We start from the raw sequence: 12,616 nt of genomic DNA, 5'->3' as shown, positions 1-12,616 counted from the left end.
ATAAACACTTAAACTCATCATTAACTACAAGGTAATGGTTTTCAGTTTCTGTTAAAATAAGATTTAGATTAAAACATGCCATTTCCTCCCACAGTGTCTTATATCCCTCAGGAAATCACGAAAACCAGTTAAAACAAAAGTTTAAGCTTTTAAAGTCTTGTATTATCTTGTAGATTCACTAAATAGTCAGTGTTCACAAATGCAAAACATTTCTATTTTGTTATATAAACTTTTTTAACAGCCAAAAGAATGATATGGTCAGAAATAAACTGAAAGAGCACTTGCAATGATAAAGAATTCATACAACTGTTAGAAGTCTGTATTCCTTATTTAACAGAGATAAGTAATGAACCATAGCATTCACTTTAACTGGGGCCAAAGATCATTAGGCCATCAGTTTCTCACCTGGCATCTAGTTTGCTGGGTCAAAGCAGCTACAGTTTATTTTGGACTTGTGAAATTGATCTGTTTTCTAGGTGAGTCAAGCTATCACAGATACACAAGACCAATTATGAGACTTAGCCCTGGGACTCTGGGGAGGTCACTGGCCCATTATCTTAGATTTTATAATGCCTCAGCTTCTCTCTGCCAAATAAGAATCTCTAAAAAGAAAACATTTGATTATTACTAGCTGGTTTTGTACCTGGCAGTCTCTTCAAACTGTATGTCATCCATAGACGCCGTCACACAAGACACACCAGCATGCTTCTCAGCTTCAAAAGAGACACACAGACACAGAATTACTATGCTGTGCTTGCAGCAAGCTATTCACCTGTATACTTGTGCAGGAGAGACAGAGACAAAAGACAGCAGGTCCCAATTCTTCTTTTGATGGCCCCAATGCAAGTCTACAGTGGACCCTTTAAAAAAGAGCTAAATAAGAATAAAGTCAATATTTACCATGAAATAAGAGTAATATCTTAATGCTATCAGATGATCATAATGATTCTACTGAGTTTTAAAAGCTCTGAATACTTAAGGGCTTTCTCAAAAAATGAACAATCTGGTAAGAGAGAGATAACAAGTATGGTGCAGGACAAAAAAAGTCACAGAAATCTCTGCAATCCCCCTCATAGCAGCATGCTGTGAACAGTAACTGCATTAACCCAATGTGGAAGCTTTATGTCACTTAAGGATTCTCAGTCACAGGAATTATTTTCCAAGGAGTAAGATCTACCGGCTTGCCAGTGTCACCGCAGTAGAAAGCAGAAAAGTACATGCCCTCAGTGTTGTAATAAAAAGGCAGGCATTAAATGTAAAAATATATATATATACACACACACAAAAAAGATTTTAAAGATTAAAAATTTACTGATTGTAAAAACTGTAAAATATTTGTATCAGAGTTTGTACTGTGTTCTCTATCTCCCTAGGATACATTTGATTGTGAAAAATAGCACATCTTATTTAATTAGGAAAGCTAATTTTGAAAAGGTAAACTTCATCTTTACTGTTTATATTTAATATTCCAACAGTTGTCTTTTTACATCAAGTTATTGTGGTTTATTATTTATATGACCATAGCACCTACAGTTCCAAGTCACAGGCTAAATCCCCACCACAACAGGAGCTGTATAAACACTGGGAACTTCGTACTCCAAAAAACCTTCCTGAGTGGCACAGGTAAAAAAGAGGAAATGTGGACAAAACCAATCTGCCCAAGAGGCAGGAGTTCACACACTAAAGCAACCCAACAGTATCTTCTGTGAGCACTGAGAGGAATTAGAAGGAGAACTGCGCATGAGTTGTATCGAAATCCAAGGAGCTCCCTTTTAAAGCATGAGCAGCAAAACCCAGGCAGGCAAGTCTTGGAAACGCAACAAACCGTGATGAAGGCAAGGGGTCACTAACCACTAAGAGACTGGAATCACTGCTTTGACAGGTAATACAAGATGATGAGTAGGAAGGTGATAGATCATAAATAGCCTCAAAAGTGGAGCAAGCAGCCAGGAGGGGGAATCAAGTCTGAAGCAGCAAGATATGAAATGAGGGAGGTGCAAAGCCCAGGCCCCTGCAACTGCACCAGCTGGTGCTAGTGTGGGGGAAAGGTGCTAAAGCCAGACAAATCCCTGCCTCGCATTTGGAGTTTGCTGTGACACAGAAAGCAAAGCTAGGGAAGGTGTTAAAATACCCTTAGTGTGCGACAGGATTAACCCTGTGGCATGAATTAATGGTGCTGTCCTATGAGTAATTTAGCAAAAGCGATTACAAAAGGTGGACTGAAAGTGAGCTATGGTGGTGGATTCACAGCAGATGAAGATCACAGCTTAACTGAAGTCAAGGGAGCTACTGCAACCTGCAACAACTGGGCGCTGCCACTTTGGAGCAGGGAATCAAGCTAATGGGCTGCCGCGATTAGAGTGCATTCTGTCTGTAAAAAGTACTGCTAAAATAAATCTGTAAAAATGTGTGATTTTACTTGAAAGTTGCTATGTGCCAGTCATGTATGTAGAGGTTACTGTGTGGGACCGGTTCTCCAGGATCCTAACTCTTTCTATATAGGAAGAGTACATCAAATAAAGCTGCAAATCACCGAGTGCTGCAAACACCTACACAGTGAGAATACTACGGTCACTGCATCATATGGAGATGCCATCCAGACATGAGTTCCCCAAATATATCTGCTAATCTCCACAAGGCTTATTATGGACTGCTAATATATGCAGCTGTACTTGGAAATGAAGTTCATTGACAACAGAGATGGCAGAATCTTGAATTTTCTTAGTGTTTTAGATGTAGCCTGAACTTCTAAAAGTTAGCTCGGGAATTTTTGAAGTTTTCATAGCTGAATTATACCAAACACAAAGCACACTGTAGGCTGGTTGGGTTTCTTTCATGTTTTGTCAGTCTTCAATTAGTGCTTTTCTCTGCTTTCTGCTACTGCACCCCTGATTTTCCTTCTTTTTCCCCTCCGCAATTCTCGAAGTCTCACCGTTACTACCATCGCCGCTCTCCTCATGCCGCAGCGTGCGGTCCTCTGCGGGGTTTGGCACTCCCTCTCCAAGGCTATGAGCTTTCTTTTTCCCTGGAATAGGCACTACCGTGCCCTTTCTCCTGCCTGGACCCTGCAGCCCGGTGTGGCCCACGGCACCCGCCGGCCGCCCTTCAGCCTCTCCCGGGCGCCAGGGCCTTGGCACCCCAGCCCGATGGGGCTGAAACGCGGCGTCCTCCGCCCCTGGGACCCGCCGGCGCTGGGATGGGGGATTTTCTCCATTTTGAGGAGCGGTTGGGCGGGCGGGAGCGCCTTGCCCAGGCCGGCGAGAGCGGGAGGAGAGGGGGCTGCACGGAGCCCCCCGGGAGGGCCGGGCGCCGCGGCGCAAATGGCGGCGAGGCCGGGGCAGGCCGCGCCGCGCCACGCGGGGTCACCGGGGCGCCGCCGCCATCGCGCCCCGCGCCGCCCTGCCCAGCGCAGCCGCCGGCGGCGCCGCGTCCCCGCCGCCGTACCTGCGAGGCAGGCGGTGGCGTCGATCCACTTGAGGAGCTGCCCGGCGCTGAGCTCGCCGCGGTGGTTGGCGTGCCCCGGGAAGACGGTCTGGCACATCTGCACGCCGCCCGCCGCCTCCCGGCGCCGCTCCATGTCCGGGCCGGCGGCGGCTGCCCCGGGCGCCGGCAAGCAGCGCTGGCCCGGCCCGGCCCGCCCCGACGCGCGGGCTAATGTGTAACCGCGGGCGCGCCGGGGACGCGGCCGGCGCTGCGGGGAGAAGGAGGCGGCGGCTCCCTCCGGCTCGCCGGCGACTGCGGGGCTGCGAGCCGGCCCCGGCCCCGGCCCCGGCCCCGGCCCCGGCCCCGGCCCCGGCCCCGGCCCCGGCCCCGGCCCCGGCAGCGTTTGCCGGTGCTGCCGCCGCTGCGGGGCTTTGGCATGTGTGCTGCCACTGAAATATTTATAATGCAGCTCAGATCTTTCTGGAGCTCTTGCTTATTCGAATTGTCACAGCCGTGACAGCCCGGCAGATGGGCGTTAGATACGCTCCCGCCCTCCAGGCACTCTTGAATCCGGCGAGGAGGTGCCTCCGCCGGAGGAACCGCTGCCGGCTCGGGCGTGCCCAGCTTGACACCTTCCTCGGCCGTGACCCGGGGCCGCGCGGGCGTGATGACCGCAGGCTGCACGCAGGGCTCTTCCAGGCGGCTGGCGAGAAGGGCCCAGCCACAGGGCGCTGCTGCTGTCGCGCACTAGGAAGGTACAAACGCTGCTGAGGAGAAGTAAAGCAGGTGCTTTTGGAGGGGTCAGGAAGCTCGAAGTTTGGTTCAGTATTGCCTCGGCTGCCGCGTTTGGGCTGCGGTTGCTGTATTACAGCAGCTCCGAAGTGTCGGCCAGGTGCGGGGGCAGCCCGGAGGGGCGCCCGGCTGGGCTGCCCGTGCAGACCTGTGCTTCGGCAGAGCGGCACCCGCAGCCTGGAAACGGCCTTTAAGGAAGGACTGCAAAGCTTACTTTTGACTCCAAGCTAATTTATTTCCTGGATGGTGTAAATCAGCATGGTTTTCAACAGAGCAGTAAGCTTCACCATTAGTTTTCTGTAGCCTTTCATTATAGCCTTTCCTTTTTATGATCCAGATAAAACTCCTCCTCCACTATTCCAGCCACAGACTTCCCATGTTTATTAAAAACATGCAGTAATGAACTTCTACCATGAATGTTCATTTAAACACTGTTAAAGATCCAGCTTTAACCCATAACAGCAGGGAAAATCTGAATTTTAACCAACTTGCCTTGCCAAGATAGAGTTTCTCAGTGCAGTAGGGATTTTCTTCCCAAATGGTCTGTTACTATCATTACATTACAGCAAGATCTCTGTTTCTTTGTCACATACTCTTTTAGCAAGCAACAGCATGGCTGTACCATCACACCAGATACGTTCCAGAGGATACTGGCTCTGAAAATCAGCACGCTTTGCTGTTTCCTAAATTTACTTCTATTCTGTTGCTTCTGAACAAAGTTGGTGCAGAATTTTCTTTCCCTTTTCAACTGGCCTCTGTGAAGGAAAGAAAGAGACTTTCAGAAGTGGCAGTGGCATAGCTCAGTCTTACTACCTTTTTCCTCCCTCATCTTCTCAGTCCAGATGACCTCAGAAGGGAGAGTCTTTAAACTGAACTAAACATTTACTTAAAAAAACAACAACAAAACTTGTCTTTTGCCTGCCTATGCCAGTAATCTGTAAATTTGTTTTCAAGTTTGTCTTGTCACTCTTATTACCTAGGCTTTCTCTAAGATTATGCTTACGTGTTTTTCTCTCACGGGTAACTTTCACCTCCTTTCAACCTAGTCCCACTGATCAGGTGTTTGGCCCATACGTACCTGTTGTCTGCTGTGCAAGTAGGAGCAACAAAGCTGTTAGCATCACAGGTAAATATAAAATCTAACTCTGCTCACATCTAAAACTTTCAGAAATACCTAGAGTAGTATATGCTTGGAGTGAATAGTCAGAAGGCTTCTCTTAAGCTGTGTAGAAAGACTTCAGAGAAACAGAAAAGGTAACTTTTCTCATTTCTGCTGGGTTAAGGGGCAGCTATTATTTGAAGATTGCACCTCAGAGCTGTATGTATCTCCTGCTTTCTAAGGGAGGGGTGTCGTAGGAAGCATGACTTCCTAAGTGTGAGCAGCCCTTCAAGAACAGTTATGACCATTCAGGATCTAAACCAGCCATGCACATGGCTGCTCCTGCTCTGGATACTTGGCAAACATGCACAGGAGAATGAGTGAACTCACAGCCTAAAATGTCCTTTCCCACAACTAGTCTCTGTTTTCATAAGTTTCTTTTCTCCTGCATTCCAGCTCCTCCTCTTTGACCCTGTCTGCTGAGGTAGCCAACTCAAGTGTCTTTCTTCCAGCTGACTTGATTAACTGACTTCTCTGCATTCCCATATACTCCTTTAGGTTATTAGTCTCCATTGGAGTAACTGAGTTTTTACAGTCTTCAGTGTATTTATCCTCAGAAAATATCTTTAATATTAGTCAGCTATGTTGTTCCCCTTTTACAGTTGAGAAATTAGAGAAATTAAGTTACTGGCCTAAGTTAACACAGGAGATCTGGTCCACAAATTAACGATTTCCCAGTTGAGAAGTGCCTATGTGGCACAGCAGCCTGTACCAGAACCTCTGGATGTCACCACACAGAAGGAGGCAGCTGGACCAACGCTATGTGGCTGAGGCAGGCTCTGGCAAGCATCTTGGTGAGCCAGCAGATTCCTCGTTGTTGCTCTCTGTTGTGGGGAGAGGCACAAACGGTCAAAGGCAGGTGGAAGATGCCCTACGTCCAAACCCTTATGTCACTGAGTTACAGTCTTCAGTAAAATTGTTCTTTTGAAATGCGAACTGGTGGTGAATTAGGGTGAGCTCAACTTCAAAAGTTTGGTTAACTGATTAAGAAATTGGCTTCCCTTCAGAACTGTTCTTTCCTAATGCAATTTTAAAAAGTTTGTGTCAGTAAATGATTCTCGCTTAATGGCTTGAAGCTTCTTGTGCTGAACTGAAATGGTGAAAACAACAACAAAAACAGGTGCAGCATTGTTTTAAATACATTTACAAAGAAAAAAAAACAGGCTGGACATTAGATTTTCATCTCCTGATAACATGCATTTGTAATTGAAGCAACATGATTTTAAAAGCTTTGTGCAGCACAATAGCATATCTCATGAGTGCTGTGAAGTACAAGACACAGCACAATGCCTTTAGAGAAATTGCGCCAGAAGAGGTAAGGCACTTCATAAATAAAAGATGAATTCAGTATTAGATGTGGATAAATATTCTGTAAAGCCGTCAGAGCTAGCAAGAAGTACTACTCAGATTACAGTAGGTAGACAGCTAGCAACCGGCTCAACTAACAGCGTAACTGCTCCAGACCAGAATTTCAGCCAAATTAGAATTTATTCCAAGAAGTCTTAAAGCAAAAGGGACTAGCAAGAGTTCTGATTTAGAACCACATCTTCCCCACCATTTAGAAGAAGCCTGTAATCTAGAATTGCGTTTTAGGCTTCTACCAAAATTCCTTTGGTATTTGAACAGATGTAAGATTGGAGACTTCTTAGTGTGCCTTGGAAAATTACATGTTTTAATTGTGACATTGTAACATGTATAAAAAGGTGTATACAAATCTTTTCTTACCAGTGGAGCACATGCCTCCAAAATGGTTCTTTTGGGTAATGTCTTAAATGTATATGTCAGCTAAAGTAAATCGACCACAATATGTAGCTGTGCATCTTCATAGACTATATATGTCTATATTCTTGAAACAAACGTATTACTGCCTGAAGCTGTAAATATTTTAGAGGTTAATATCTCTGTCATAACCCTCGTTATTCCTGGAAAGGTGGTTTTTTTGACACAGCTTTTGAAAATACAACTATTTCTTGCAAAATGAAACTTTATTCTAAAATGTATCCAAAATTGCAAGACACAAGCACCATTAAACAGATAAATAGACATATATTTATGTACAGAGAGCATCAAAACACAAAACAATTGTTAATATAATTCTTATACCATTTTAATGAGTATCCATCAATAAAACTTTACAATTTAAAGAAGACTTTTCAGTTGCAAAACAGTTGTAAAATCATATGTATAAATTATGTTTACTACAATTCCAATAATAACAGAGGCAAAGTAAAATACAAAAATAATCAATACTGCAAATTCAAATACAAAACCCAAAGTAATGCTGCACAGGTACATATGTACACTGGATGAATTCATGCAGCTAGGCAGTGCAACAAATTAACTGCTTAGTTTAACTTATCACAAAATGGAACAACCATGTCGGCAAACAGAAGAAAATATATTTTTGTAATAAATCATAGTGCATTTTGAAGTTAGACTTTATAAAATGTTTGTTGAGTGATAGACTTCTAAAATTCCCCGTATGATCTGAGATTCCCCAACTCCTCTCCCGCAAAAATAAAATAGAAATGACGAAAGCTAAAAAACCCACTGTAGCACAGAGTCTGATGTACTGGTACCATCTTGCTTTTTTATTCTTGGTATCAGACTTATTTGCAAGTGTCCATGTCCATAGGGACATATGTTACTACTTGCTATTAAAAGTAAATCTTTCACGCTCCGATGCTATCTGCATAAACTGCATCTCACGCACTTCTTAGACTGCGCTGTTTTAAAGAGATACAGCTGAGCCTTGAAAAAAGAACTCTTAAATCCCTATGAATTAGAGAAAGTAAAATGATGGATAGAGAGAGCTCTTTATTCCTGAAGCTCCTATCCCTAATTGCTTTGATTACATAAACACAGAATAACATAAAAGGCTTTTATGGCTTGGATGAAATTTCTGCTAATTTGTTGGGCAAGCACAAAGCCCACGTTTCTCCACAGAGCTTGCCTTTCACAGTGTAGAAGGCTACAGACTATTTTGGTTGGTGAAAGGAAGCCAAGCCTCAGGTAACTGTATAGAAAAATACTTCAGTGGTGAAAATGTTTTAGAAATTGTGAAACAAAATTTAAAAACAATCTCTTGAAACCTGTGATTTCTTGTGTAGCTGTGATACTAAAACATGGCTGTTCACCTTTCAGTTTTGCATTGGTTGCTGTATCATAATCAAACATGTAGATACAACTGAGATTCATACCTCATTAAATATTATTGGTTAAGTGTCAAAATTAGATGAGATACAATTACACAGCCTGACACTTTTATCTTAGAATCTTAACTGATAAGCACGCTCAGTGTTTTCACTAGGAAGTCACTGCTAAAATGCTACATTTCTTTGCTGAAAAGACATTAATTTACAGCAGCCTGTAAACTACTGAAGAGTTGCTCCCTGTACCCTTTGTGCTTCCAAAACTCCCTTTCAAGCCACGAATAACCTTCAAGTTAATGGGAGTTTTGCACAAACAAGGGATGCAGATGAACACCTATACTGGGTAAACAATGTAGCAGTTTATACAGCAGCATTTCTAAATTTTCAACATGCAATCATATGTAGAGAGAGAGAGAAGCTAAAAGAAGGCATGCACTGCAGTGATATGTCATTGTGCTTATGTCTGGTGGAGAATACTATGGCATTTTCACCTGGGAAAATATACACATTAGCCCCAGAAGACTCAAATATCCTGTATTAATGAAGCCATCAGTTACTAGGTAGCAAAGTATATCCCAAAAGAGGGAAGAAGTTTGTCTGCTCGTAGCTTATAGATACTGAAGCTGAAGAGAATTACAAAGGCACAATACAAGCCTATATTTCTTGTAAATTATATATATTCATATATTTTTGCTCAAACTACCTCCAGATATTGAATGATAAAGTAATATCGGAAAATATGTTAATTGAAAGTTAAGCACTAAAAATAAATGATTGCTGGAGAAAATAATTGATTAATTGCTACATTTCTGCAGTTCCTGGGTGGTAAGCATGTCCACCTCTCCTCCGTTGGCTGACAAAGCCCATTAAGATATTCAAGAATATGGTGATCTACCAAGACAACTGGAAGAACACCAGCCAATAGACAGAATGGTTTTATGCATCTGAAAAGTAGTCAGTAAGTGGCTACCAGGGCAATCTTGCCCATTGCAACAGCTTTACCTTTGGCCCAGAATCCACTGAGACCCAGAAACAGTAACAGGAAATTCACACCCATTTTCATGCAAGGACGTTGCAAAGATAATTCTTGAACATAGTACTTCGGTGAATTTTAGCACTTAAAGTATTGAGCAGAGCAGAGCAAAGATTGTACTAGCATATCATAAAAAGCATTTCTCAATTTTTCTATCCATAGCTACACAAGATGCCTATCATTTTCATCACCGAATGAGTCACAACTCAGAAAATAAAGCAAACATAACAATACTGCTGCTGTCAGACTCACGAAAGAAAATTACACCTACTCTTGCATGATGAAGTAACACAGCAACTATGGAGGCAGCCTGTCTCAGGCCCAGCTGAGAGAATGTGGACACTTTATGAAGGTGAAAAGGTGCAAATTACAACATTCGTATTTTTTAACCTCAGGTGCTTCTCAGCTTGCAACAAGAATTGGTACAATCCTTGTTATGATTTGGTACCAACAGTTAATGAAGAAGGATAGCAAGTTGAACTAGAACAAGGTATGTGCAGGGTGCAAGCCTGAGGTAGAACCTGCTATAAATGGGGTTGGCTCATCCAGACAGTACCACTGTCTGCAAGGAGCTGGCCTATCTAAAACTGGATACTTCCTCATCTCCAAACCAGGATGTGAAATAATATACAGGAAGCTCACAAAAAGCCATAAACTGCCATTTCTCACAAACCTAAATTACGAGCTGCTAGATTTATTCTTCACAGCTCTCAGGAAAGGAATGTTTAGCCATCCCTAGAAAGTATGTACATTAATACCTTAGTTACGACCTCATAGCTGAATTTAAGAGCAACATATGCTATTGCTGGTGTTGATTCATCTATGCAATGGTTTCTTCATATGCTGCTTTAAATGAATGGATCTCTTTGTGCTGCCAAGGAGCGAGAGAGCCTATTTAACAAATAAAGGCTAGAATTCCTAGGCAGGGGTAAACCTCCCAGAAATGTTCAAACAAGTCAATTCAAGTTACACCCGTTTATAAAAAAGGAAGTAAAGGAGAGAATAGCAAACTATGGAGCAGAAATCTCATGTTTTAGATTGAGGGATTCAGAAAATCTGGAAGTCACACACACAGATTCTTAAAGGTTGTGTTATTCTTGCCGATTCTCCTATGAGGCTCCAAAAAATAGACTTTTGTATACAGGGAAGTGAGGCTAAACATAAACCCTTGAATTCATCCCATCTAATTTTAGGTCCTTAAAACCACGCAGGATTCATCAACTGAGAGAGCCATTGATACCAGAATATGATCTTCTGGAGGCATCTTTTTCTGTCCCCCAGTGACTTGCTGAGGAAACCTAGGCTGCTAATCTTAAGGCTGCTGAAGTTAGGGTAGGATGAATCAGGCCACAGGATAGAATACAAACAAATAGGGTCTAATGGTTATGATAATATCATTACAAAACATATCCCGTAATAACATTAATATCTGAGGCTTCAAAACAGATACGCTTTGTAGTAAATGACCCATATGATCCATGTCTTTGCAACTCTCCAGTCTTGCCAGGAACTTTTTCAAAATGAAACAATGAAACTTGATTTTGTGACCTTTATGTGAATTTCCCATGTTTGGTCCTTAGACAAGGAGGCTTCTTTGAACAGAGAGAATCCCAGGAGTTGTGCTACACAGGCCTTCAGAGGCACTTTCTGTGGGGGAGGATTCCTCAATGTACAAATGCAACATCAGAGCCGTATTTTGGTCCAAGAAAACTAATACCACCAAACCTCTCAGCACTTCAACTGTCGTGGGAAGCAGCTGTATTATTTCAAAAAGGATTTTTAGGAAAGGGAAGCCTTCAGTGGAAGGTCTGTTTTCTGATGCAGTCAAAGGGCTTCAAGTAAAGTTGTATTCATGGTACAACTCCTTTCAAGGGCTGCAGCTAAGAGAATGAATACACGCCGAAGCAAGACTCTAAGTCATTTGGAAAGCGATCGTTGTCAGGCAGCTTGTTGGCTCTCTCATCAACACAGACTGCTGCCCTTCTGAAATGATTTACGAGGGTGTTTTTAAAAGTTACAAACAAGGTCTGGAGAAGTTTGCAGTTGGAATGATTATTCATCCCAACAGAAGACACACATGGCTGCATATTTATGAGACCGGGGAATTCTCCATTGCCATGCTTTTGAACTCTTCTGGTATGACATGGATTGGCTCTTTGCAGTAGCTGTCAATAATAAAGATCAAGCACTCTCTGAGGAGAGGTACAGCTGTTCTGAAATACACAAAGTTTACAAGACTCCTGGTATTATCAATATTAATGTTTAAGGTCAGAGGCAGTATCAAAATTTCTTATATTTTCTACATTAATATTTATATTGACAAATTTAATTCCTGCCAATTTGGAATATCACTGAGGTTTTCTTTAATTCAAGACTGGAGTTTGAACACTAGTTCCACTTACAATGTTGAAAGTCATTCTTTGTCTAAAACATACCTGCCTAATTGTTCAAATGTGACCTGCGAATACTTCTCTTTAATTGGGATTACGCTCTGTTGCTCTCCATAAAGGGCTGAAGTAATCCATAGAAACATTTTTTTGACTTTAGCAATACAAGGAATTTATCTACAATCTGGCTTGGAGGTGTGAGGAATATTTATTGCAAGTACCCAAAGTTTTATGTGAGAGGGTGAAGGTGCGAAATCACTAACAAAGACTGCCTTTATTCAAAAGGTTAACCTAGTCATTTAAACTATCAACAAAAACGAATAAAACACAATTTAAAATGATCTATGTAAGAATGCCTTTCAACTTTCTCAGGTTGTGTTGCCAGCTTTTTTACTCTTTTGCAGTCATAAAGTCTTTCGGTCTAGACAGGATTTGAGTTTCTAATGTCAGAAACAAGCAAAGAACACATATATATTTTCAGGTCTTTGTCGTATATCATAAAACAGCAATATAAATGGTGGAGTTCAGAGTTGGTTTTTTTTTCCCTTTCTCAGTAAACAGACAAAGAATGAAATTCTCCTAAAGACATTGCCTCACATAAAGCCTGTGGGAGCTGGGGACAAGGGCACAATATAGAGAAAGTGCTTCCTTACCTCCTCCATACCGCGGA

The 12,616-nt window shown here is 42.4% G+C and overlaps 1 protein-coding gene across 1 annotated transcript in view; it reads right to left on the bottom strand.

Annotated features, from left to right (window-relative positions):
* The window catches only part of LOC112983658 (acetyl-coenzyme A thioesterase), a 31,545-nt gene extending 27,938 nt beyond the window's left edge, over positions 1–3,607 (bottom strand). Inside the window, exons 1-2 of the mRNA XM_064500883.1 lie at positions 3,445–3,607; positions 644–713 (exon numbers count right to left, since the gene is read on the bottom strand). Coding sequence (XP_064356953.1) covers positions 644–713; positions 3,445–3,577 — 203 coding nt within the window. The 5' untranslated portion in view covers positions 3,578–3,607. The remainder of the gene's footprint in view (positions 1–643; positions 714–3,444) is intronic.
* Positions 3,608–12,616: the final 9,009 nt, after the last annotated feature.

The sequence above is a fragment of the Dromaius novaehollandiae genome, chromosome W, assembly GCF_036370855.1.
Source record: "Dromaius novaehollandiae isolate bDroNov1 chromosome W, bDroNov1.hap1, whole genome shotgun sequence".
NCBI classification, from domain to species: Eukaryota; Metazoa; Chordata; class Aves; order Casuariiformes; family Dromaiidae; genus Dromaius; species Dromaius novaehollandiae.
The sequence above is the reverse complement of the archived record's forward strand: the minus strand, read 5'-3'. Positions and strand labels throughout refer to the sequence as shown.